The sequence below is a fragment of the Malaclemys terrapin genome, chromosome 3 (assembly GCF_027887155.1).
Source record: "Malaclemys terrapin pileata isolate rMalTer1 chromosome 3, rMalTer1.hap1, whole genome shotgun sequence".
Taxonomy (NCBI): domain Eukaryota; kingdom Metazoa; phylum Chordata; order Testudines; family Emydidae; genus Malaclemys; species Malaclemys terrapin.
The window spans coordinates 55,235,622-55,261,447 of NC_071507.1; the positions used below are offsets into that span (position 1 = coordinate 55,235,622).

The 25,826-nt window shown below is 41.7% G+C and overlaps 1 protein-coding gene across 1 annotated transcript in view; it reads right to left on the reverse strand.

Moving 5' to 3' along the window:
- Window positions 1–25,826, reverse strand: part of LCLAT1 (lysocardiolipin acyltransferase 1) — a 203,071-nt gene that overhangs the window by 55,064 nt on the left and 122,181 nt on the right. Inside the window, exon 5 of the mRNA XM_054022443.1 lies at window positions 18,866–18,982. Coding sequence (XP_053878418.1) covers window positions 18,866–18,982 — 117 coding nt within the window. The remainder of the gene's footprint in view (window positions 1–18,865; window positions 18,983–25,826) is intronic.

The following is a 25,826-nucleotide window of genomic DNA, read 5'->3' on the forward strand; positions in this document are numbered from 1 at the left end:
ATTGTGCATGTTAAATACCTGTACTCTGACAGCATCACATTTAAGAGGTACAGTCCTATGTATTCCTGGAAGTATCAGGGTGCCTCATATGGGCTAGCACTAGCCAAACAAAATATCAAGGCATCTGAGACAGGAGTTGGTGACAATATGATCACGCATTTTGGTAGGATTTCCTATATTTTTAGTTACCATTATAACTATGTTCATAAGACCTCCCTTTAAATATAAAGTTAATCTATTTGGCTGTTATTTTTACACTCTAAGCTACTACAAAAAAACCCAACCCAATAACAAAAAACAAACATGCCAACAAATAAAAACAAAAACAAAACAACATACAAAAACGAGCTGTTTGCATTACGGGTGGTATAATTACTAATTGACTATTGGGATGAATCAAAGAAAATGTTCCTTGGACCAAAAGTCCTAAAATGCTTTAATAACTCAGAAAAGCCATTTTACATATTATGCTACAAGGTCAACAAACAAAAATACTAACATTTCTGTACAGATCTAAACATATTAATTGGAAATAGAAATTTGTATTTTAAATTGTGACCATCTGCTTTTAACAACGTAGACTCGGGGAGACAAAGAATATTGTGTGGCCCCTTTACTTGTAAAACATATATAAAATCCAGTCCTCTGATTCATAATTGGAAACTACGGTTTAGAAAATAGAAATTAAGATGGATGTTTTCTGAAGAATCATACTCAAACTATATGCTATCACAGTCCGTAAAATACTTGTCTTCAGAAATAAAGGTGATGTATAAATATAAGCTATTCCTTTTGCACAGTGCTTCACATAAGCACCATCGTATGCCTGCTGATGCAATATACAGTATGGAAAACTGCTCTCATGCTTATTAGTGTTTGTTGAGAATACTCTGAGCAAAGACCTTATTTTTCTTATTGCGCTCCAGCACCCTAAGAAGTTATCAACAGTTCAGAAAAAGGCTGGTAAAATGAAGTCAGAACGATGACAATATTTCAGATACAATCTGAGGTGGTGAACTAGGTAAAGAGTTGAATTTATGTTGAAGTTTGTGTTTTGATAAAAATCTATTCTTAAAAAGTTTATACTTCACTGTAACCTTTTCCCAAGCTCTCCTGCCCTCTATGTTTTTGGCTTTTCAATTCCAGTACCCATAGCAACATCCAGGCAACACGAATGAGCCATTGCTCTCAACATCTCTGCAGTAAAGCTCTGCAAATGGATTGTCCAACTCAAGGATGTGAGTCAGCTCCGAAAAGTATAGCACTAGGCTAATTTCTGTGTGCATTGGGAATAAAGGAAAGATAGAAAAAACAAACAACTAACACAATGATATTTAAGACAAATGTTGCTGTAGAGGAGTCTTAAGAAATTCAGTTTAGTACACTCACTTGGATATAGATTTTGGGGAAAATAGTTATAGTCCAAGGACTCAAACTTTTTCATAGAGTGGGCCTCATTTTAAATGAAACATTATCCCATCTTCTTTCCCATTCACAGTTACATAACATCTTTGCAAGAACCACAGCAATTATTTATATGAAAAAGTGACATCAGAAGAAGTATGCAAGATACTTGTAGCCATCTGAATGCAATTTAGCAGCTGAAAATGACAACAGACAGCATCTAGGAATAGCCTGGTCTCCAGAGCATCAATGGTCTATGGACCAGTTTGAGAACATAGCGGTTCTCATCATTTAGAATGAGCATGATTAGCTTCTACAAGCCACTATTGATCTAATGAAGACATCTGTAAGCACCTTATTCCAGCTGAAAATTACAGTGGTCTTTAGTATTGGGAAAGTGCATTTACTTACCTCTCACCTTGAGAGCTGCTGTTGAAACAATTGTTCTGCCTTAATAACGAGCAAAGCTCAAAACAAGGGCAGTCTTGGCAGATCTTCTGGCAATGAGAGGGGAAATATATCCTCTCTACCACAGCATCATTATTCCATTTAGTTGAAATAATCTCAACTCCCAGCAATAATTCAATCAGTCATTGCACCCAGCACCACCTATCTGCAACATGGTAGAGCAGCAGCTGCCTGCTAAAGAGAATAATGACTAAAACTGAACTCTGCAAAAGATTCAGCTATTGTCTTTCCTGGCAGCAAGTAGTTACTCTGTCAAAAAGTCTCCTTAAGACTAATTTGAGTAAATGCTAGCAAACTTCATTAGGATAGAGCCAGCCAACAAGGTGTTGCCATGAATAAACTCACAAAAAAGATTGAAGTTCTGCAACTTATTAAAGGGTCCACTTCCAAATGGAGTGCTGAAAGCCAAGGTATGTATCTGTTTATTTTAAAGATACTACTGCACTTCTTCTTGCTATCCTGTTGTGATGACTACTGTAGAAAAACTTACAGACAGAATCAATCTTTGAATCAGATGACCTATACTGAGGTGAATATCAAGTTGAATTAACAAAAGAGATAAGCGGTGACCAAAGTTAAACAAGAATGTATAAGTTGTTACATTCATTCCCATTCAATTGATCAGGCCAACTCTCCTAACAGCATGTACTGCCAAAATATCGTCTTTTGTTAATGTTTTGAAGAGGCGATGAAGTTGGATACAGAGAAAAAATCTTTTCCCTTTGTAAGAGATTAATCAATTTTCCTGACCTCAGCTGCAGCCAACCAAGCAGCCCACTTTTACATGTGACTTGACTAGTAATGTTGTTCCAGACCTTCAGATGAAGCAATTGAAACCATTACATTATAACACAGTTATCATATATATATAGTGTTTGTTCTGAATACATAGTCTCAAATACCACAATGTGGTAACTGCTGGCAAATGCTGATTTTATTTTTAAATGGAGACCACAGTCATTATTAATAACCTGAGAAGAGGTAAACAGAAACTGATTTGCCACATGGCGTTTCAGCTACTCACAAGCCAGGATTCATATATAAAGGAAGTTGAAGAGCATTGCTTCAGGAGACTTGTTTTGATTGATTCTACAAAGTTTCTAATGAGCACCTAAAATGTGTGTGCAACAAGGAGAAATGTGAAAAGGGCTTCTGTCATACTCTGCAAATATAACTGACAACATCAAGTTGTATCAATCAATATTACACCCTCAAATGGAGTACTGTGTTCAGCTCACAAAAATAATTCAGTAGAAATAAAAGCAGTTCAGAGACCAGTGAAGAGAATGATCAAGGAGATGGGGAAACTCTTTTGAAGCATGTGTGAAAAGACTGGGACAGTTTGCCTTAGAAAGGAAGCAGATAGGAGTGAACAGGATAAAACTATACAAATTAATGGACAGTAAAGAAGAGGTAGTTTAGAAACTTCTAATTACTCTCTCATAATACAAGGGCATATTCCAGGAAATTTAAAGAGGTATCAAATTCAAACCTGCTAAAAGGAAACACTTTTCCCACACAATATATAATTGAGACTAAGAGATTTTCTGGATTCCTAAAAGGTTTAGACATCTATATGGATTACAAGTATACCCAGAGTTATAACAGTAAAACTAAACAAAAACAAACCAAGAATTTTGAAAGATATAAATAACCTCATGCTTCAGGGCATACATCAACTTCTAATGATTGGGGGTTGGAGACAGATTTTCCAGTGCATTAAGGTTATCCCTTAACTGCCTACAGCAGAGTAACAAAGCAGGGCTTCTCCTCATCTTGTAAAGGATCTACTGTCACACCCACACTCTCTTTTAGGCAGTTTTATCAGCCAAACAAACAAATGGCTCCTGGGATGTTTCTCCTTTACCTTTCAGGCTCTCACTGTCTCCCCTCCCCAGGAGTCTGGCAGTCCTGCTCCTGCACCCTGAGCACTGGCAGTCAGGGCTTTTCTTCACAACAATACCTCTCACATTCTCACTGCCACCTCTCCCAGGAGACCTTGGCATTACTGCTGCTCTTGCCTCCTGCAGCTTCCTAGCTTTGACTCCCTGGACCTCTCTCACTGGGTCTCCTCTCTCCATCAGGCCCAGGGGCCCTCTTTTAAAATCTAATCTCGTCCAAGGATGCAGCACAGGTGCACTGGCCCTGCTCCCTCTTAAAGGGCAGTGTCACCCTGTGATAGTTTCCTCTGAAACAGTAGGTACTGACTAATGTCAAGACAAAAAACTGGGCTAGATGGATCACTATTCCAACTCCGCGTGGCTATTCTTATCTTTAGACGCTGGACCACCGACAGTACAGCTTCATGATTTCATTTCTGTACTGTCATGTACTTCTTGTGTTAAAGGCCAAAGCAATCTAATTTACAACTAGCAGCACCAAATGCAAAATATGCAGTCAATAACATTCAACATAGTTGTTAGAAAGGCATGAAAACAATCATCCACAGTTAACAGACAAATCTGGAAAGCTAAATCCTCCCGTACTTGAGATTATTCAGACAATTTTCAGTGTTTGTAATAAAGCACAACAGTCTGCTTTGTATTTTCCACTTTATTGAATTTCATGGACATGCTTAGTGATAAAACGATTTTTTAAAACAAGGTCCTTGTTTTTTTTTATTAACTAATCTGTTACTAGTCTTCTACTAAAAACAGAAGACATAACAAGGCATGCACGTTCCAATTTGCATGCAGATTATTTATATATCTAAGGCAGGGACTGGCAACCTTTGGCACGTGGCACGTAGGGTAAGCACCCTGGTGGGCTGGGCCAGTTTGTTTACCTGCTGCGTCCGCAGGCTCGGCCAATGGTGGCTCCCACTGGCTGCGGTTTGCCGCTCAAGGCCAATGGGGGCGGCGGCCAGCACACCCCTTGGCCTGCGCCGCTTCCCGCAGCCCCCATTGGCCTGGAGCGGCAAACCGCAGCCAGTGGGAGCCGCCATCGGCCGAACCTGCAGACACAGCAGGTAAACAAACCTGATCTAAGGCAATACCGTTTACAGCCCCAGTTCCAGCACTTAAATATGCATCAATCCAATTATGATGACATACACTACAGCTCTAACACCATTCTTTCTACTTGAAAATTATAGAAGAGTATTTGTTAAGAGCAATATTTGTATGCTGTACACTAATAGTTCTCAAACTTTTGAACATCTTTGTCGTCCTTAGTGGTACAACACTGGATGGGTACCATCACAGGGAGTGTTGTATATAGAAGAGCAGAGTTTCACTGACTTCAGGGCCAGTCGTTGGGAGTCACCGCAGGGGAAACTTTGCTCAATCCTGCAACCCTGCTGGATGCATGAGAAATTCTACTTGAAGCTGGATTGACCAGACAGGGGACCTAAAAAATTCCCATGCATCCATTTGCATGTTCTTATTTTCAAAACAGACTCATTTCAGTTCTCACAAAAACTGACTGGTTCCCACCAGTGGGCCAGAGCCAATACTGACAAGTCTGCAGTACATACACATATCTAATGGTTAGCACGGGACACTGAATGTCCTAAAATCCTAGCCTCACTGAAATAAATGGGAGTTTTGCTATTGACTTCAATGGGATCAGGATATCGTCTCAGGAGTCAGTACTCTGTTTATTATCAAAAATGACCTAGCTTTCACTAAACAATGCCACTTTCTCTCCATAATTCTCAACTTTGACTTGATAGGAGCGTTGATCTGGTCATACCTTCTGTGCCTTAATTTCCCCAGAAGTAAAAATGAGCATATTCCTGCAAACTGCCTGCTGTAATTATTGGATTTCAGCACCTCACAAGATGTTGTTCAATAAGCAAATACTGACTTCTCCTTTGGTATGAAGTTTTCAGTGCTTCATCCAATATTTACTTGGAGAGGAAATAAACCTTGGATATTTACCAAAAACAGGAAGATATTTAATGTTGTATACATTCTCAGCATTTTCATCTGATATATATACAGAAATCTCTCTATTATAACTATGAAATCCAAAAGTGTAACAGTTTTCCTTTTAAAACTAACATACTAAGAGAAAAATGCACTCAGATTTTGTCTTAAATAGCATGCATCCTAGGCTCTAGGTGCCTTTGACATAATATTGAAACAAAGACGAGAAGCTTTTTCATAATCAGAAAATGGCCATCTAGAGCTATCCAGTTAATATTCCCATTAATATACCATTACACCCACAATAACATCCCTTATGCTCAGCTCTCTTCAAAACCCTGAATAAGAAAACAGGCTCTACACCATATTCTAAAGATCGGAATATTTTGGTTGTTACAGGACATAAAGGTCCTGTTAGTGAATTCCAAAGCTGAGATTCAGAACACCCTTCTGTAGTTCCTTCTTTTACAAAGGGGTTCCTGCTTGAGTGACTTTGCTGACCATAACTGTGGCACGGCATAAAAATATGAAGGCAGTGCCTCCAACAGTTAGATCTTAAACTATTTAGGACTTTACAGGTTAAAATAAACATCTTACATTCACATCCTAGGAAGTGAATATAATGATAGCCAAACAGGTTCCACTTCTATGCATGTGCTGTCAAGTTGGTTGAGCACTTCAGATCTCACCAGAGGAGGTAAACAGTAACAGAGTTGTATGAGCTAGGATTATTAACAACAATTACCTGTCCTGGACAGTGTTGTAAGATTTATTTATGGATAAATTTATATGAAGTGTTTTTAGGTCTTGGCTCAAAGGGTATGTCTACAATGCAACTAAAAACCCATGGCTGGCCTGTGCCAGCTGACTCGGTCTCAAGCTAAGGGGCTATTTAATTGCGGTGTAGACATTTGGTCTCAGGCTGCAGTCCAGGCTCTAGGAACCTGTGAGGTGGGAGGGTGTCAGAGCTTGGGCTGCAGCCTGAGCCTAAACGTCTACACTGCAATTAATCAGCCCCTTAGCCTGAGCCATGCGAGCCAAGGCAGCTGGCATGGGCCAGCCGTGGGTTTTTAATTGCTTGGGGAACATACCGAAAGATATTACACAAGTACAGAATATTGTGCACTAATATTTGGTGCCAACATTACGTGTATAAATGTGCTTTACATACACTGGTGGAGTTTGCGAAATAGTTTCTAGAAAGCATCTCTGAAGTACTAGAGGAATCTACAAAATTGCCAACAAACTGCTCCACTGGAGTCTAACACTGTATGCAGACAGGTATCACCGTCTGCATATAAATATCCAAATATATTGCCAAGAAAAGAACACTTTTCTTTATATGTAGGTATTCAGTGCTATCACTGAAACGCAATTCAATTACTGCTCAGGCAAAGATACCAGAAGATACTGACTTTCATTTCTGAACAGATGAGTGTGTATGTATATAAGATCTACTCATTTTCAGACAAAAAATACTTTTGTTTTTGGACTGATTGTAGAGAGATAGGTGAGATGTTGATGTTTCTTGTTGTCAACAAGCAAGTGAAGTGGAGGAAGGCACATGTTAAGTTAGATCTCTTGTTTTTTTGGCAGTTGGAAGATCTTATCTGCAGCATGTTCACGTTAGTTTTTGTATGAACCAGAGTTAAAATTTGAAGAGGAAATCCTGAGGTAATCCCATCAGCTATGAATCTTTATACTTTACTGTATTTAATGTATGATAACCGAGGCTCTGTGGTGTTGAAATGTAGTTGAGGAACAAGTGTTGGGTGTGAGGGGCAAATAGAAGATGAGCACTGTCAGTTAAAGTTGTTTGTAAAAACAATTATAAACTATCTATTTAAATTTTTAATAATTATGTTCTAATGATAATTTCACCTAATATTTATTTACAACCTTAACTATATCTTAAACTGTATCTGGAAATTTCCTGAGTTTTCAGAAAGTATTTAAAAACCATTTGGTGGTTTTAAGAAAACATTTGTGAACAGCCATTTTATTGACAAACTATTTTACAATAATTATAGATGTTATGTCAAGATAATACATGTAATTCAATGAAACTAGACAACACAGAAGTCAAAATCAACTATTATGGACTTTCAATCTCCTTGAAATTGAGCATTTTAACTATCTGAGATTTCAATGTGATTTGGCTTTAGATAAGCTTTATAAAAAAAAAACCCAGTAGTACACAATAACCTGTAATCAAAAGTAAATTTTGACCTTTTCAGAAGTGATCCCACATACTAGATCTTAAAAGCACAATAATAAAACAAAACCAAATTTCAATCTGTTTCTGAGAGAGAGAGCTCAATAAAGGACTTAAAAAAAAAAGAATGAATTGAAAAGAATCTCATTTTCAAAATCCCATATTTTGGGAGATAAATTTGTCTGACTCAATCCAAGTTCTGCCAAAATATTCTTCAGATAGACCACCCATTCAAAACTTCTTAGCAGGAAGGAATTTTGGGAGCAATTTAGAAGGTACCCAAAACTGTGGCTTACAATGAAAAATCAGTTACACCTTCTTGTCAATTGCTGGAAATGGGCCATTTTGATTATCACTACAAAAGGGTTTTTTTCTCCTGCTGACAATAGCCCACCTTAACTGATTACTCTCTAACTGATTATAGTTGGTATGGCAACACCCATTTTTTCATGTTCTCTGTGTGTATACACCTCTACCCCAATATAACACAAATTCGGATATAATGCGGTAAAGCAGTGCTCCGGGGGTGGGGGGGGAGGGGCTGCGCGCTCTGGCGGATAAAAGCAAGTTCGATATAATGTGGTTTCACCTATGACTCGGTAAGACTTTTTGGTTCCCGAGGACAGCATTATATCAGGGTAGAGGTATATATATATATCTTCCTACTGTATTTTCCACTGCATGCATCTGATGAAGTGGGTTTTAGCCCACGAAAGCTTATGCTCAAATAAATGTTAGTTTCTAAGGTGCCACAAGTACTCCTCATTCTTTTTGCTGATACAGACTAACATGGCTACCATTCTGAGACTTAATTATGATTCCTGTTAGGAGCTTCTTTTCTGACTCTCACTCACAAGCACAAAATGTGCCCTTGAGGTAGGATTTTTAAAAACACTTAGCATTGGCCTAATTCTGCTCTTATTGCAATCAATGGTAAAACTCCCATCGCTTTCAACAGGAGCAGATAAAGACCAACATTGAGTAATTTTGAAATTCCCACCTCAACATTTTGTCTGTGATGTATTTTAGGCTCAAAATTTAGTTTTGGTTAAAAAGATTTTACAAAAAAAAAGTAGAAATATCTTCATTTTATTATTTTATTAAAAATAATACAGTGTAAAGAGTTTTAGCTGGATTTAAATAAGACAAATACTCCAGCATTGTTTGTGCAAGAATCCTAAAGTGAAAAGTAAACCTGACTCTTTTTCACTATGCAAGTCAAGTGAATTGCAAAAAGCGAACAGTATATACAAGATGAAAAATAGTATCGTTTGTGTTTAAAAAAATCATTTTCCTCTGTTAGGACCAACTTGGATTACTAAAATGGAAATTTGTAATTTTAAAATCCCATGTTTAACACAATTCATAACTCATGAGACAGACTTCTTAGAAATATCAAACCTGGCAGCGTCCCTTGAAGTAAAATAATAAAAAGGCTGCTGCATCAACATACTTGACCCATTTACTATGAAAAAAAATCTTGGAAGCAATGATTAGTCATTTTGTCTAGAAAAATTCAAAACAGCAGAGGAAAGCCCATTGGTCCAGCTTATTGAATGTGTTAACTTTAGGGTTACCATACGTCCGGTTTTTCCCGGACATGTCTGGCTTTTTGGTAATCAAACCCCCATCCAGGGGGAATTGCCAAAAAGCTGAACATGTCCGGGAAAAATACCGGCCAGGCACTTCCCCTCCCGGGCTCCAACTGTTCTGCTCCTCCCCTGACTCTTCGGCTCTGTTTAAGAGCCGAGCTGCCCGAGCGCTCCGGGCAGCCCCCTTGCCTCCGGACCCCGAGCCACCAGCCGGGCACTTCCCCTCCCGGACTCCAGCTGCTCTGCTCCGGGGGCACAGGGTCCAGAGGCAAGGGAGCTGCCCGAAGCGGGTAGCACTCGGCTCTTAAACAGAGCCGAAGAGTCAGGGGAGGAGCAGAGCAGCTGGAGCCCGGGAGGGGAAGTGCCCGGCCGGCGGCTCGGGGTCCGGAGGCACAGGGGCTGCCCGAAGCCTGAGCGCTACCGGCTTCATGGTTTGCTGGGCAGCCTCCAGACCCTGTGCCCCCAGCTGGCCGCTTCCCCTCCCAGGCTCCAGCTGTGCTGGGGAAGCGCCGGCCGGGGGCGCAGGGTCTGGAGGCTGCCCGGCAAACCGTGAAGCTGGTAGCGCTCGGGCAGCCCTTTTCGCGTGGCTGGGAGGGAGAAGGGGGAGTTAGGGCCGGGACTTTGGGGAAGGGGCGGGGCCGGGGGTGGGAAAGGGGCGGGGCCAGGGCCCGTGGAGTGTCCTCTTTTTTTATTTTTTAAATATGGTAACCCTAGTTAACTTAGAAACAATAAAATCACATGTTCTTTTTCTTTTTGATACAGCTTTCTGCCTATGGCAAACCAAATGAAAGCCAATGTTTTTTGAGTATATCAGACAGTATTTCAGAGGTTAGTCCACTCAACAAGGATCCTTCACAGTACTAAGCACTCTGGCCCCCATCTAGTGAAATGCTCAAGCATGTGCTTTAACCACATGAACAGTCAATGGGACTATTTACATGCTTAAGTTTAACTATATGCTTAACTGCTTTGCTAGATGGGGTCCAAAGCTCTCTATCTTGCAAAATCAATTCCCAGATATGGCCGGTTGGGAAGAAAAGTTAATATGATAGCTTGAGTGCTATTCATCAACAAAGATTAGTGCAGGCTGCAACAAAGCTGCATTAGCTAGTGCTGAGACTCAGACATCACCAAGAACACAATTACTACTATCAGGATACAGATGATTTTTCTTTATTTGAAGGTGAGAAGTATCTTCATTTGAATATTTGAATATACAACTACATATAGTCTAGTTGTACTCCACGCTTCTCTTTTCCAACTATTTATTTCTCATACAGCTTTCTGCTGCCACTTCACTCAACCCCCATGCCTTCATCTGACAGTTACTATATTATGTAAAATTAAAACTAACAGCATACAGAACCAGTGGTGCTGAAACAATTTGTATAGTCGGGGTGCTGAGAGCCATTGAACCAAACTGTGAACCCTGTGCATGATGGAAATCACTTCAAGCTAGGGGATGCGGCAGCACCCCTAGTTCCAGCACCTATGTACAGAACATATATTCTCAGCATTCCTTCAGTTTCCTAATTTTGCAACTGCATTTTCTTTTAAGATGCAGAGAAAAATAATGACTAAAGTTGTACTATATCATTCTGCTTACAATTACTGTAGAGTAGAAGTAGAAAACTGAAAACACTTCTCCAAGAATCAATTCAGAATTCAATTGAAGTCCTCCTCACGCTTCAAAAGCAGCAGGAATTGCAGTCACCACTTTATCAGATATATCACTAATTATGCATCTAATGCACTCTAATTGTCTATATTTACTCTAGGGGTATGTCTACACTACGAGAGTAGTTCTATTATACTTAAATCGAATATGTGGAATCGATATAACAAAGTCGAACGTGTGTATCCACACTAAGGACAGTAATTCGACTTTGTGAGTCCACACTAACGGGGCAAGTGTCGACACTGGAAGCGGTGCACTGTGGGCAGCTATCTCACAGTTCCTGCAGTCTCCGCTGCCCATTGGAATTCTGGGTCGAGCCCCCAATGCCTGCTGGGGAAAAAAAAATGTGTCGAGGGTGGTTTTGGGTAACTGTTGTCATCCAACCGTCACTCCCGCCCTCCCTCCCTGAAAGCGCCGGCGGGCAATCAGTTCGCACACTTTTCTGGTGAGTGACAGTGCGGACGCCACAGCACTGCGAGCATGGAGCCCGCTGCAACCATCACTGCAGTTATGGCCGTTGTCAACACCTCGCACCTTATCATCCACCTTTTCCAGAGGCAGATGCTGAGAAATCGGGCGAGGCGGCTACGGCAGCACGGTGAGGACATGAAGTCTGAGAGTGGCACAGACCTCTCACAAAGCATCGGACCCTGCGCCGTGAACATCCTGGTGGCAATGGGTCATGTTGATGCTGTGGAACGGCGATTCTGGGCCTGGGAAACAAGCACGGACTGGTGGGACCGCATAGTGCTGCAGGTCTGGGATGAATCACAGTGGCTGCGAAACTTTCCTATGCGGAAGGGAACTTTCCTGGAACTTTGTGAGTTGCTGTCCCCTGCCCTGAAGCACAAGGACACCCGGATGCAAGCAGCCCTGACTGTCCAGAAGTGAGTGGCCAGAGCCCTCTGGAAGCTTGCAACGCCAGACAGCTACCGGTCAGTCGCGAATCACTTTGGCGTCGGCAAATCTACCGTGGGGGTTGCTGTGATGCAAGTAGCCAACGCAATTGTTGAGCTACTGCTGTCAAAGGTAGTGACCCTTGGAAACGTCCAGGTCATCATAGATGGCTTCGCCGCGATGGGATTCACAAACTGCGGTGGGGCTATAGATGGAACTCACATCCCTATCCTGGGACCGGACCACCAGGCCAGCCAGTACATTAACCGAAAGGGCTACTTTTCAATGGTGCTGCAAGCACTGGTGGACCATAGGGGACGTTTTACAAACATCAACGTAGGATGGCCAGGCAAGGTTCATGACGCTCGTGTTTTCAGGAACTCTGGTCTGTTTAGATGGCTGCAGGAAGGTATTTACTTCCCGGACCAGAAAATAACTGTTGGGGATGTGGAGAGGCCTATAGTGATTCTCGGGGACCCAGCCTACCTGCTAATGCCCTGGCTCATGAAGCCCTATACAGGTGCCCTGGACACTGAAAAAGAACTCTTCAACTACTGTCTGAGCAAGTGCAGAATGGTGGTGGAGCGTGCTTTTGGACGTCTCAAGGGGAGATGCAGAAGCTTACTGACTTGCTCTAATCTCAGCGAAACCAATATCCCCATTGTTATTGCAGCTTTCTGTGTGCTCCACAATCTCTGTGGGAGCAAGGGGGAGACCTTTATGGCGGGGTGGGAAGTTGAGGCGAATAGCCTGGCCGCTGATTACGCCCAGACAGACAGCCGTGCGATTAGAAGAGCCCAGCGGGGCGCACTGTGCATCCGGGAGGCTTTGAAAGCTAGGTTCCTCAGTTAGCAGGGTAACCTGTGACTATTAAACTTGTTTAAAGAGAAGCTGAACCTGCCGCCGTTTCTTTACCCACTTACTGTTGACTATCCTCTCCAGCTACATACCCCGTTCACCCCGTCCCCTCCCTTCCAACACACGTTTAAAAATAAAAGAAATGGAACTTTGTTAATGAACACCATTTTCTTTATTACGGATTTCGCGGTAAAGTGTTGAAACTGGGACACAGACTGTGGTGGGGAGTGGGCGTAGCGATGGAAAGGACGCTTCTAAATTCGAGGAATAACAGGCTCCTGCTCCTAGAGTGGTCCGCAATGGTGGACTGGTTGTTTCAACGGAGCCTGCCACCCCTCCTTTTCGGGACTCTGTGTGTGGGGGCTATTTGACTTTGAGGCGGGGGAGGACAGTTACAGATCCCCTGCTGCGGGCTCTGTGATCCAGGATAAGGACCGCTGCATAAGATCTCTATCCGCCCTCCCCCGCCACAAAGTCACATGCCCCCCTCCCCCCCCCCTCCCCACAGAACATGAAAACCACCTCCCAGACTGACCAGGGTGCCTAGTGACTGCAATGTGTGTGAGACCTTCTGCTGAACCTGCCCCCGTGTCTGTACCCTGGTAAAGGTGACTGTCCTCTCCAATTACCAACCCCCTTCCCCCCCTTCAAACACACTCTCCCCTAAAAGAACATGATGGAAACAGTAATTAACAGAAATGTATCTTTTATTAGCAACTACACAGTTAGGGGATGAAACTGGGACAGGGGCTTGGGTGAGGCGGGAAGGAAAGGACTTATCAAATTTTTGGGAATGAGAGCCTTCTGGTACTTGAGCAGTCTGCAGGTGTGGAGTGACAGTTTTCACGGCCCCTGCCGCCCCTCCTTCTTGGGACTTTGGGTGAGGGGGGTATGGGAGTTTGCGGCGGGGGAGGGCGGTTAGAGATAGACTGCAGCGGGACTCTGTCCTCCTGCCTCTGGTCCTGAAGAACATCCACAAGGCGCCGGAGCGTGTCCGTTTGCTCCCTCATTAGTCCAAGCAGCGTTTGAGTCACCTGCTGGTCTTCCTGCTGCCATCTCTCCTCCCGTTCGCTGTGTGCTCGCTGGTATTGCGACATGTTCTCCCTCCACTGGGTCTGCTGGGCCGCATCGGCTCGGGAGCAGCCCATAAGTTCTGAGAACATGTCGTCCCGTGTCCTTTTCTTTCTCCGCCTAATCTGCGCCAGCCTCTGCGAGGGGGATGCCAGGGTAGGTTGGGAGACATTCGCAGCTGTGGGATGGGAAAAAGGGAGTGAATTCCTCACAAAGATAATTTTTTGTGAACAATGAACATAGTCTTTCTCGGTGACCAAGACCATGCACAGCACCTATCACATGCGCACTCAGGACAAGGTCGAATTTTCAGCCTTCGCATTCAGTGCCTGGGGTCTTGCAGTGGAGATCAGACAAGCGGGGCAGGACAGCGGAATTCGGGTAGCAGGCTGACATGGTAAGCCATAGACTTTTGGCCGCTTAAAACTTAAATTATAGCAGTGCCCTCCTTTCACGTTCAAAGCAATGCTCCTATCGTTGGCCAGTTCCTGCTGCCGGCAATCCAGCAAGCATGAACTCTGCCCCTGTCCCACCCCCTCGCAGCTGTCCCCGGGAAAGATCCCTGTATGCTGCCCCTCTCCCACCTCCACCGCGTGGCTGTAAACCGCCGGTGACAGTTCTGTAAAGGAACAGGCAAGCAGTCCCAATAGTAACATTCCCCTAATTCTAAGCAGGTCACCATGAACGACATAACTCTGCTGAGAATTTCTGAGACCGAGAAAGAACGCATGCTGCGTGAAAGCCAGCAAAAACCAGGGCCGTATGACGCCATGCTCTGCAAGGCAACGATCCCAGAGTACTTGATAGCCTGGCGAGGAAAAGTTTCCTACCACAGAGGACACAATAAGGCCGCTCTCCCCAGGAACCTCATGCAAAGGCTTTCCAATTACCTCCAGGAGAGCTTCGTGGAGATGTCCCATGAGGATTTCAGCTCTATCCCTGGACATATAGACCTTTTCCAGTAGCTGCACTGGCAAGGACTAAAAAGTAGAGCGCCTAGGGCAAACTAATCATGATAAACCGGACATTGTTAGATTCTTTTGCAATAGTTGCACTGTCAAGGACTAAAACGTTAAGCGCTTAGGGTAAACAAATCATGAAAAACCCATTGTTAATATTCCTGTTCTGTTCAAAATAAATGTTTACATGTTTAAAACACTTACCGACTGATCCTTCCCCGGATTCAGGGTCTGGGTTAATGCCTGGGGACGGCTGGTAGGGGATCTCTGTGAGGGTGATGAAGAGATCCTGGCTGTCTGGGAAATCAGCGTTGTAAGCACTGTCGACTGCCTCGTCCTACTCCTCACCTTCCTCATCTTCCCCGTCCGCTAACATCTCCGAGGAAGCGGCCGTCGACAATATCCCATCCTCAGAGTCCACAGTCAGTGGTGGGGTAGTGGTGCCGGCCGCACCTAGAATGGAATGCAGTGCCTCGTAGAAACGGCATGTCTGGGGCGTCCGTTTGACTCTTTGGTCTTCTGGTACGCTTGTCTCAGCTCCTTGATTTTCACGCGGCACTGCATTGCATCCCGGCTGTACCCTCTCTCTGTCATGGCTTTTGAGATCTTCTCGTAGATCTTTGCATTCCATCTTTTCGATCGCAGCTCCGAAAGCACAGACTCATCGCCCCACACAGTGATCAGATCCAAGACTTCCCAATCAGCCCATGCTGGGGCCCTCTTTCTATTCTGAGATTGCATGGTCACCTCTGCTGGAGAACTCTGCATCGTTGCCAGTGCTGCTGAGCTCACCACGATGTCCAAACAGGAAATGAGATTCAAACTGCCCAGACAGGAAAAGGAATTCAAATTTTCCCGGGGCTTTTCCTGTGCGGCTGGTCAAAGCATCCGAGCTCGGACTGCTGTCCAGAGCGTCAACAGAGTGGTGCACTGTGGGATAGCTCCCAGAGCTATTAGCATCGATTTCCATCCACACCTACCCTAAAATTCAACATGGCCATGTCGAATTTAACGCTACTCCCCTCGTTGGGGAGGAGTACAGAAATCGAATTTAAGAGACCTCTATGTCGAACTAAATAGCTTCGTTGTGTGGACGGGTGCAGGGTTAATTCGATTTAATGCTGCTAAATTCGACATAACCTCCTAGTGTAGACCAGGCCTAGGGTACACTTAAGCTTACAGGAATGGAATTAATGCTGCTTGAGAAAAACAGTAATTTAACCTGTTAGAACTGGGATGACAAGATATCTCCCTCCTATTGGAATTTGATCAGGACAAAAATTAGCTGCAATCCTCAGGTTGTATGAGGGCCTGGGTCTGAGAGTGAGCTCGGGGTCACTTCCAGTAGCTATAAAAGAGCTGGGATATGCAACAAAGGTGATGCATTCAGGCTCAGAGCGGAAGCTGCCTTGTTAGAATAATCCTACTTGCCAGCCTATTTTTGGTGCAGCTAGGGAAGGTTAGGTTGGATTTGCCTAGTTCCCATAATCCCAGCAAGGAGTCAGAAACCACACTAGCAGCAGTTTCACATAGGGAGCACATAAGGCAAAGCAGATGTAAGTTGTGGCCACATAAAAGAGAGATGGGGAAACTAGGAGAGTTTGAAAGTTAAGTCCATGCTGGAAGAAGAAGTGCATTCATATGATTTGAGGGGTGCACAGAAAGTGCTAATATTAGCGTCAGTAAGCTGCCACCTATTATAAAACTCAGGAAAACCTCACATTAAGACCAAAACTCATGCAAAGAGATGTGAGTAACTTTTTCCTGAAGGTTATTATTTCAGCTTCTTCTCCAAGTACTTTTATGGGTCACAAACAGCTATTTTTATAACATAACAGGTAATTCATTCATAATACAGCTTGCAATGCATATTAATCAGGGTTCTTGCCAAATTAAATTTATTTTTTCAAAGTTAAAAAGGCAATTAAACCTCATGGCATTTCTCCCCCTCTTCACTGACCTATTTTGGAACTAAATAATGTACTTAGGCTTGAAGTGAAGGCATTTCAGCCTGAGGAATGGAAAACTGCCATGAGCCAAAATTTATTCACAGGGAAACCATGGGGCATTAAGGTTATCATACAGGCGCAAGAATATTTTCAAAGACAAACGTGATGTTTAAGTTTCCATCACCACCTCCCCAACTTAAAATCACATGCCATCCTTCAGTCTGCAATCACAAGCAATAATGAAGATGCAAGTCAGTTTCTGGGGTTATTGTAACTGCTATCCATTACAATCGTGTGGAAACAGGGAAGAGAGGGATAGCACCTTAATGTTAGCGGTCTTAATTTTCTTCACAAATCTATGCAACTGAAAATGAAGGTTTTATAATGGGACATATTAGGCTAGACTACTTAATGGTTGAGCGGCACTACCCTCTTTTACTCCCCCACGGTCCATCTACACTGCAGCTCAGAGGTATAATTCTCAGTTTGGATAGACATACATACACTAGCTCTGATCTAGCCAGTGTGCTAAAAATAGCAGTGTGCCACAGCAGGAAGGGCAGCAGCTTGGGCCAGCCATCTGAGTACACACCTAGTCTTCTCAGATGGGATTGCACCTGGTTGGCTACCCATAGCCATCCCTAGTGCTGCCCCAGCCACACTGCTTATTTTAGCTCAGAGCTAGCATGTGTATAGCTGCTGTGTAGACGTACCTACAGATACATAGATACTTTAATGTTAATAGCGAGCTTAGAGGGACATTTCAATTTAACATTTCATTTGTCTGAAAATATGCCTCCTATAGAAACAAGTAACACTTAAAATTACAGCATTTGAAACAGAAGAAGAAAAACAGTTTTTTTCAGGTTTTTTCCTCCAACTTTGTAAATCTGACAGAACTTCATATAAAATCACTTTTAGTGTTTTCCCTTTATAATCAGTTGCCCTGTTTGTGCATGTTTTTCACACAGCCACATGAGAGAAAAACAATTTTTTAATACAAGAAAATTACTTAAAACCACAAGGATTAGGGAGGTGACTCCAGAAGAAGTATAGAATCTGAAATTATTTTAAACCTTTTTTTAATTGACTAGATTTCGAGTTGAAAATCTTGCTTTAAATGAAAAAGAATCCAAAGATAGTAGCATTAATACAGCAAAGAAAGACTTAATTGTGGGAAGTTTTAAGCAAATCAAACCTTTGAACTGTGTACGTAACAGTGAACTACATACTACCACAAGTTGACAAAGCACATGCACTGTATGAGAAAACCTAAGATGCCTACTAAAATTTCAACAATGGTGTGTTGTGTCCCACTGCTTATGATGTTCATAGTAGTCAGTTGTTTTATACTCCCCTTGATTATTTATTGTAATCACTTGGTGTCCCATTTTATAGTTTGATAATAAGCTCTTTGGAGAAGAGACAGTCTTGCTATATGTTTATACAGCGTCTAGCTCAATGGAGCCATGATCACTGACTGGGGCCCCAAGGTGCTACTGTAATGCAAATAAATATTAATAATAATCCTCCCCCAATTTTAAGTATAAGTATAGACATTAAGGCTAGCCCTAGGGATTTCCAAAGTTATTTTCCTGCACTGAATCATTAACCAACCTATAGTATTAAAAAAACTTCGGAGCAAGGGAGTGGTTTCTTGTCTCATTGTAGATGTTCTAAATTATATTAATATCTTATAAACACAAGACTGCCTTAATCTATACGGCAAACACCGTAATCATGGCAGAAAAGAAGAAAGTTGTCTTCTCATATGGGGTATCTATTGCATTTCTAATACTGTTTTGGAATAGTTAGTTTATTAAAGTCAATTATCTGGCTTTCCTGATATTAGTTATTTGAAGCTGCAGAGGAGAAAAGAAAATACATATCTAAAAGAAATGTTACCTTCCCTTAGACGTTCTACTACAAAAGTGAAACCAGTAGTTCGTGGATGTAAGACATATTTGTATTTTCGAAGTCCATTCTTTTCAGCAAATTCATTACTGCGGGCTTTGGTATTGGCTAAAGATTAAAAAAAAAAAAGAACATGAACAACATGAATATTAGTAGGGGTTATAAAGTTTCATAATATTATAACAGCCCCCAATACAACAGCAGCACACAGAGTATATCACTGTAGCACTGTTCTGAAGGCAACAGACCTTAACGGTGCTTTTGGTTAGATTCATAATACCATGAGATACAGCAATTTGTGAGGGTTTTTTCCTTATATGATTATTTTAAAAAATCTTTTTACTCTTTGGTGTACTCTTAATTAACCTGTCTTTCACATTTACCAAAGCTATATATTAAAAGACATCATAAAATGATTATTGCAAAGTACAAGTTACAAAAGTGCCGGAAACTGGAATGACATTTTAACTCAAAAGGTACAGCAGTTTGTAATAGCATAAGCTTTGATATTATGAATTGAAAACCTTTAGAAATCAATGTTTTGTGTCAAACAGAATTGTTATAAGTACCTTATTCCCAACTGGAAAAAAAAAAAGGTATGTTTTCTAAATGTAGACAAGCAGCAATTAGTCAACTGCACTAGATCAATACTTTTGTCAGCCAGCTTATTCATTTTTAACTTGACAGGCTTTAGTCACTAGTCTAATCATAAATTTGAGTTGCACTTATATACAGTACATTAGATTTTCAACCAATTCCCCTCTGCAGCTATATGGGCTTGCTATTGTAAGCACAGTATTCACAAGACACTTGAAAGCAGCTCTGGCGAAAACCTGGCGAAGTAAAGATTTTCACTGTCTGGCAGCAAGAATCCTCCTGCATGCAAGGTAACTGCAAAAGTCTTCAGGAATAATTACTACACATCCCACTCAGCAAACTAAAAACAGACAAAAAAAGAAAACCTCTGTAGACGAGTGGACATGAATCCATTTGTTTTATAGCATGTGTGGGAGAATTCTTCAAACTGTCTGCTCAAACGAATGCATCCAAAGTGGCCTTGATTGCTGCATTCCGTTGGTGTCTCTGCATCTTCAGGGTCACTAAGCCAAAAGACACCTATGATTGCCCCATGCCAACATGAGGAAAAACAATTTATTTAAATGTATTTATTAAACAACACCTTTGGTGTTCAAAAGGGGACAGTCCAGTAACAGAGGTGTGGAACGCGACAAAGAGTCCTGTGGCACCTTATAGACTAACAGACATATTGGAGCATAAGCTTTCGTGGGTGAATACCCACTTTGTCAGACGCATGGGTATTCATGGGTTTGCTCCAATACGTCTGTTAGTCTATAAGGTGCCACAGGACTCTGTCGCTTTTTATAAATCCAGACTAACACGGCTACCCCCCTGATACTAGAGGTGTGGAACAAGATCTGTGTCTGATCAATACAAAGCCCAATGCACGTAGAAATCTGAGTTCTTATTAGAATCAACCATGGCTAACAGAGAATAAAGTTGAGAATGCTAATGGAAAGCCCATTGTTGCTTAATAAGCTAGCAAAATTGATCAAGTACAGATCATTCCTTTTCCTTTTAATTTTGTCAAGCTTTGTCACCTAACTCATTTGTCAAAAGGCATGAGTGTAGAGATTAGTCCTAATCATTGTGTTATAAGCGAAGTGCCTTATTTTGTGCCAAGTCTGCCTCTTTTTATTCTAAACCACATGCTCTCTCTATTGCTCACTGGTAGGTGTGTTACTTTACATAGAGAACCTCCCGCTGGTTAATGAACATACTATGCAATAGCAATGTGCTAAATAATTTTTCAACTTAACAAGCAAAAATGCACTACATACTATACAGAATACAATCTTTCATGGATGTTGCCCTTAAATTAACAGTGGAGCAGAGGCTTACTGACCACGTAATTTGGAGACAATAATAGCTACAACCCAGCAACCACTATGGCATACTATGGAGTACTTCCAGGGAACAAGTAATTAATGCAACCAAAAGAGTCCAAACATATTTTTTTCCAATTTGCCAATGCATAAAGATACATTAAAAAACACTGCATTAAAAGAAAAGCTTCCAAACCTAGGAAATCAGAGGAACGTTAAAATAGCTGAAAAAAATCTTCCACCGAGGCCCTTATCCACAATGGCTAACTGGTCCATGCTTAAAGAGTTTTAAAACAGTTCTGCTAACTTCATTAATACCCTACTTTTGACAGAGGTCTAGAAAAACAATTTTCATCTAGGGAGGGTCTCTGCACCAAGTGGGATGGAAATCATGAATGGGTGTTGGAGAAGTTGCAGCCATCCTATCCTTCCCATGTTGCTAAATAAGAGGGGGAACTGCAGGCAGATGTGAGGAGATGCCCAAGAGTGGTCCTGGCTTAGTGCATTCAGAGTGATTATAACAGCAGAGAGCTGTAAGCAGACACAGAACTTGTTGCTGAGGGTTCTAGCTGGTGTTTGATTATTTGTGTTCCTGGCATTTTGAAAACTAGAAGACTAGAAAAAGATCAGGCAATGAAAAGGATGATAAGCAGACAATATCTATATATAACATCCCAAAAGAGCTATGTTAAAAGAACATTATTAAGGTTGCAAATCAAGCACTCAAAAGTTAGGAAATGCCAGAATTACAGTTGCCTGTGCAAACTTAATTTGCCCCCTGGTGCAAATGCCTTATGATACAGTCTTAAATTACAAAAACAGGGGGGAGGGATAGCTCAGTGGTTTGAGCATTGGCTTACTAATCCCAGGGTTGTGAGTTCAATCCTTGAGGGGGGCGCTTAGGGATCTGGGGCAAAATCAATACTTGGTCCTGCTAGTGAAGGCAGGGGCTGGACTCGATGACCTTTCAAGGTCCCTTCCAGTTCTAGGAGATAGGACATCTCCGTTAATTAATTTATTTATTTACATGGTCACATACTGCTTTTCCCACTGGACCTCTGCCTCAGTCTCTTTGCTCTGGGAATGAGTAACGTTTGCGTATTAAAGGAGACTGCTGTCTCTAGGATCCCTGCTTTATTTGTTGCAGAAGTTGGGAAGTGTGTAAGAAATGAGGCAGGGAAATGCAGGAAGAGAAAGGGTGGTCTCATGGTTAAGACAGCTGAATGCTGTCCTGGGGAACTGGATTCTATCTCTGCCACAGAGTCCTTATGTAACACCTGGCAAGTCACTTAAACCAAACTTTTCACTGGTAGTCATTAATTGTATGTTCTTTCTTTTCTGAGTTCCCAACTTAAGACACAGGGGCTGAGCACTCAGCTACAACTGAAGTCAACGGGAGCTGAGCTCTGAATTTATTAAGTATCACATACTGCTACGTAATCTGAAAAATCAGGCCTATGCATCTCAGATTAGGCACTCAGTGTTAGTGGCCACTTCTGACCATAGTCTCCTTATGTCTCAATTCCCTGGCTGTAAAATGGGGATAAATACCATCTCATCTCACAGTGGATTGTGAAAATAAATTCATTACTGTTCGCGAAGCACTCATATTTTAGTGAGATGTCACAGAAAAGCCCATAAGGAACTTAATTCTATCTTCAGAGCAGGGTTTGAATAGTGTGCAGTAAATAAGACCTGGGGCCTCCATCACCCACTCGTTACATTTTCAACCAAGCACCTCTGTATTTTCTCCCTGGCAGTCCCTCTCGCTTGGGAAGAGCTCCCTGTGAACATCCACAATGCCAGCTCATTATCCTCCTTCAAAACCCTCCTTTAAAACTCTCCTTTGCTATAAAAGCCTACAAAAAACTTAATTAACGATTGGTGCACTGATACCATTGCCTTTCAGGCTGACCAGTATCGTCTGTTTCCTTGTTCTCCCTCATCTGTCTGTATCCAGGTTTGTCTCTTGTCTTATCATTAGATTATAAACTCTTTGGGGCAGTGACCATTTTTTGTTCTGTTTGTACAGTGCCTAGCACAAGGATGCCCTGGTCCACAAGGAGGGTGACGAGGTGCTATGGTAACACAAATAATTAATAAGTAATAAAATTCAACAGCCATTCATTCAGTGAGCACCCTCCGTACGTTTGTTGGGGAACAGTATTTATACTAGCAAGTGACGAAGATTGAGGGAGTTTCCATGCCAATCTTGAAGGGTGGCTAGGTGATGCTCTTAATATACATAAAAGTTATCCTGGAGACTGTAAGCATCACACCTCTGTTATTCTCAGACTCCGACACTTGGAATACCAGGACTCAACAAGTGAAAAAGAGAGAAAGAAAGAAAAGGACAGCGCGCTATTTGCCATTCCACCCAATGGATTTCTTTTGAAATTAAGCATTGTGTTTTTCAATAAGTCAATTTCAAATTATATATGCTTACACCACCACAGAAGTTGGAACTGGGGCTGATTTACTGTCAGACATCCTTTAATTTGAATATTTTGAATTGAAAGATAGAAAAATGCAGTGATCTGATAAATTGCTGAGGAAAAATTTTGAATTTTGCTTATTGGGAGTCAGATGTCATTCAGTCAGCCATAAGAAAATAATGCTATTAAAAAAAATTAACTGACTACTTTGTTCTGAAAACTTTGGTGCAAGATAGAGTCCTACAGGAATTTTACCCAAAACAATACTGAAAAATGTCGAGTTAAGAAAGGAAAACGTTGGCAGAAGGTAATATCAATCTCGTGAAACTACACAAACATCAAGTCTGAAGCGCATGGAAATATTTCAGACTCGGATTTCACACTGCTCATGAGAATATGGTAATGAGGATGACAAAAATAATTTTAACATTTCTAAAGAAACAATTCTCATGATTAAAAAAATCAGGAATATTTTAAAGTAAAAAAATCTGTTTTACAAAAATAAGATTTGTATGAGAGTCTCTCCTACTGTTTGCCATATTTTCTCTGGAAAGAAATTCAAAAGGCTTTGCAATCCATCTTTTTGTTGGTGGCCATTCAGCATTTTATTTCATTTGGCGTCAAATCAATTCTAAGTACTAACAATGTAAACTGTGAACATTTAATTTTGGATAATTGTTTTTACTGATGCATAATAGCACATGTAAAGGAAGAAATATACACTTGATACCCTACTGCTGTTTACTATAGCAATGCCGGGCAACCTGATCCACCTCTCCACATGCAGTATCAACCTTGCCAGTAGAGTTTTTGCAAAGTGTTTCTATATATTGACATTTATGGGACAAGACCTACTAGTGTGTTTACAATACCTGCTGATGTGTAAAAAAAAAAATAGGAGGTACAGATACATACTGGTGATGGGTATAGTTTTCAAGTATACCTTAAATGATTTAAGTCACTTAAGATGTTTTTGAAAACTGAACCCGATGGGCTTAAAGGCAGCAGACCACAATTTTTCCCATGGCTTTCAATATAAATTTCTCTTTCATGCGTCTTTGGGAGAGAAGCACTGATTAGGACTGAGTATACTTTAGAAATTATACTAATGTTATTTAAATGTTTTTAATATCAATTGGGAACTTTAGCAATCAGAAGTTAATCTGAAAGGACTGCAGTTACTTCAGTATTCGTTTCACCATGCCACCTCTCAGGACTCCCCATCACCACCACAATCTTCTATTGTGGAATTACATTAAAAAAAAATTAAAATAAAAAAAAAATAATCAAAGAACCCATTTTAAATGAAACGGTAAAGAAAATACCCCAAAGCTATTTTTAGGAGTTAATTTGTAGTTGAATGATCAAAAGTAGGTACTAACGTTACAGTTGTGACATTCAATTTCCTCCCTCCCACCTAGGATCTGTGTAACAGTCATCACTGAATAAATAGGTCATGTTACTGATGTTGCCGTCTTCCCATCTCCCCTACTCCTTTATTCATCTTGGTGCCCCTCCTGGTAATTAAGATGCGAGCTTGGAGCAGGCCTCATGTCCCATCCGTACTGAGAGGACACTTAGCATATTCTGGAGGGCTGAATAGGGAGAACAGACTGCCAAACTGTGCCTTAAATTACTAAATAAAGTGCACACAAATTGATTTATAAGTCAAAGACTGAAGGGAAAAAAAGATTGCCTTTGACAGCACAATGATAGAACATATGGTACTACCTGCTGTCACCTGTATTCCCCCTCCATGGACCAGCAAGGACACCCACTCTAGGCTCCTGGCTCCTCAGCCATCACCTCTCTTGGGTGGAGACCCATGTGTCTCTGCCTCCTGATGGGTTTTTCCAGGCTGCCCAACTCCCTGCCTACAATGTGTGTTACCCAGCAAGTCAGACTTGTGGCAATAAAAATATATCAACTCCCCAGATTCCTTTTTTGGGCACGTTAGGGTTTGCCTGCTCCCCAGGTCTGGTTTAGCCCATTCTCCCTTCTGGCAAGTTCTCCCTCTCCCTTCTGGGAAAGTCAGCTTTGTCCCCATCTCCCTTGATTTTCCTCTCAGCCCCTCTGCATATTGGTTAGCTCATTTCCCAGGTTCGCTCATGTCTCTAGGATTCTTGTCTATTAACCATGATTTCATGGAGCGGGGAGAGGAGAATGGAGCACTGGGGTGCAGAGTTTATAGAACTGTTCAATACCTGTTAATTTGCAGGCCTCATTGAGTTTGGTGACACCCCTTCCCCCCAACCAGTTCCCCATTTCTTTACCTAACCCCTAATTTGAGCTGAAACCCCTTACCTAACCCCTAATTTGAGCTCATAATCTTTATAGTTTTCTTTGTCCGTAAATGTGAAAATGGACAAGGCTTTTTCTCTCTAACAGTAATGGAGTTAGATACCGTACCATTTCTCCTGCCCCATCTTATTCAATTCACACTGCATTTCAAAAGCCTTCAGAAACACATCCATGTGAATCCCCTTCTTAAAGCAAGGAAGTAATTTGGAGTCTATGCCACCCATGGGAAAGGTTCCTAGGATCTGGCATCATCTATCAGACTATAGTCCTGCTGGTGCAGTTTTTTCCATCTCAAGCTGATACTGATGATCC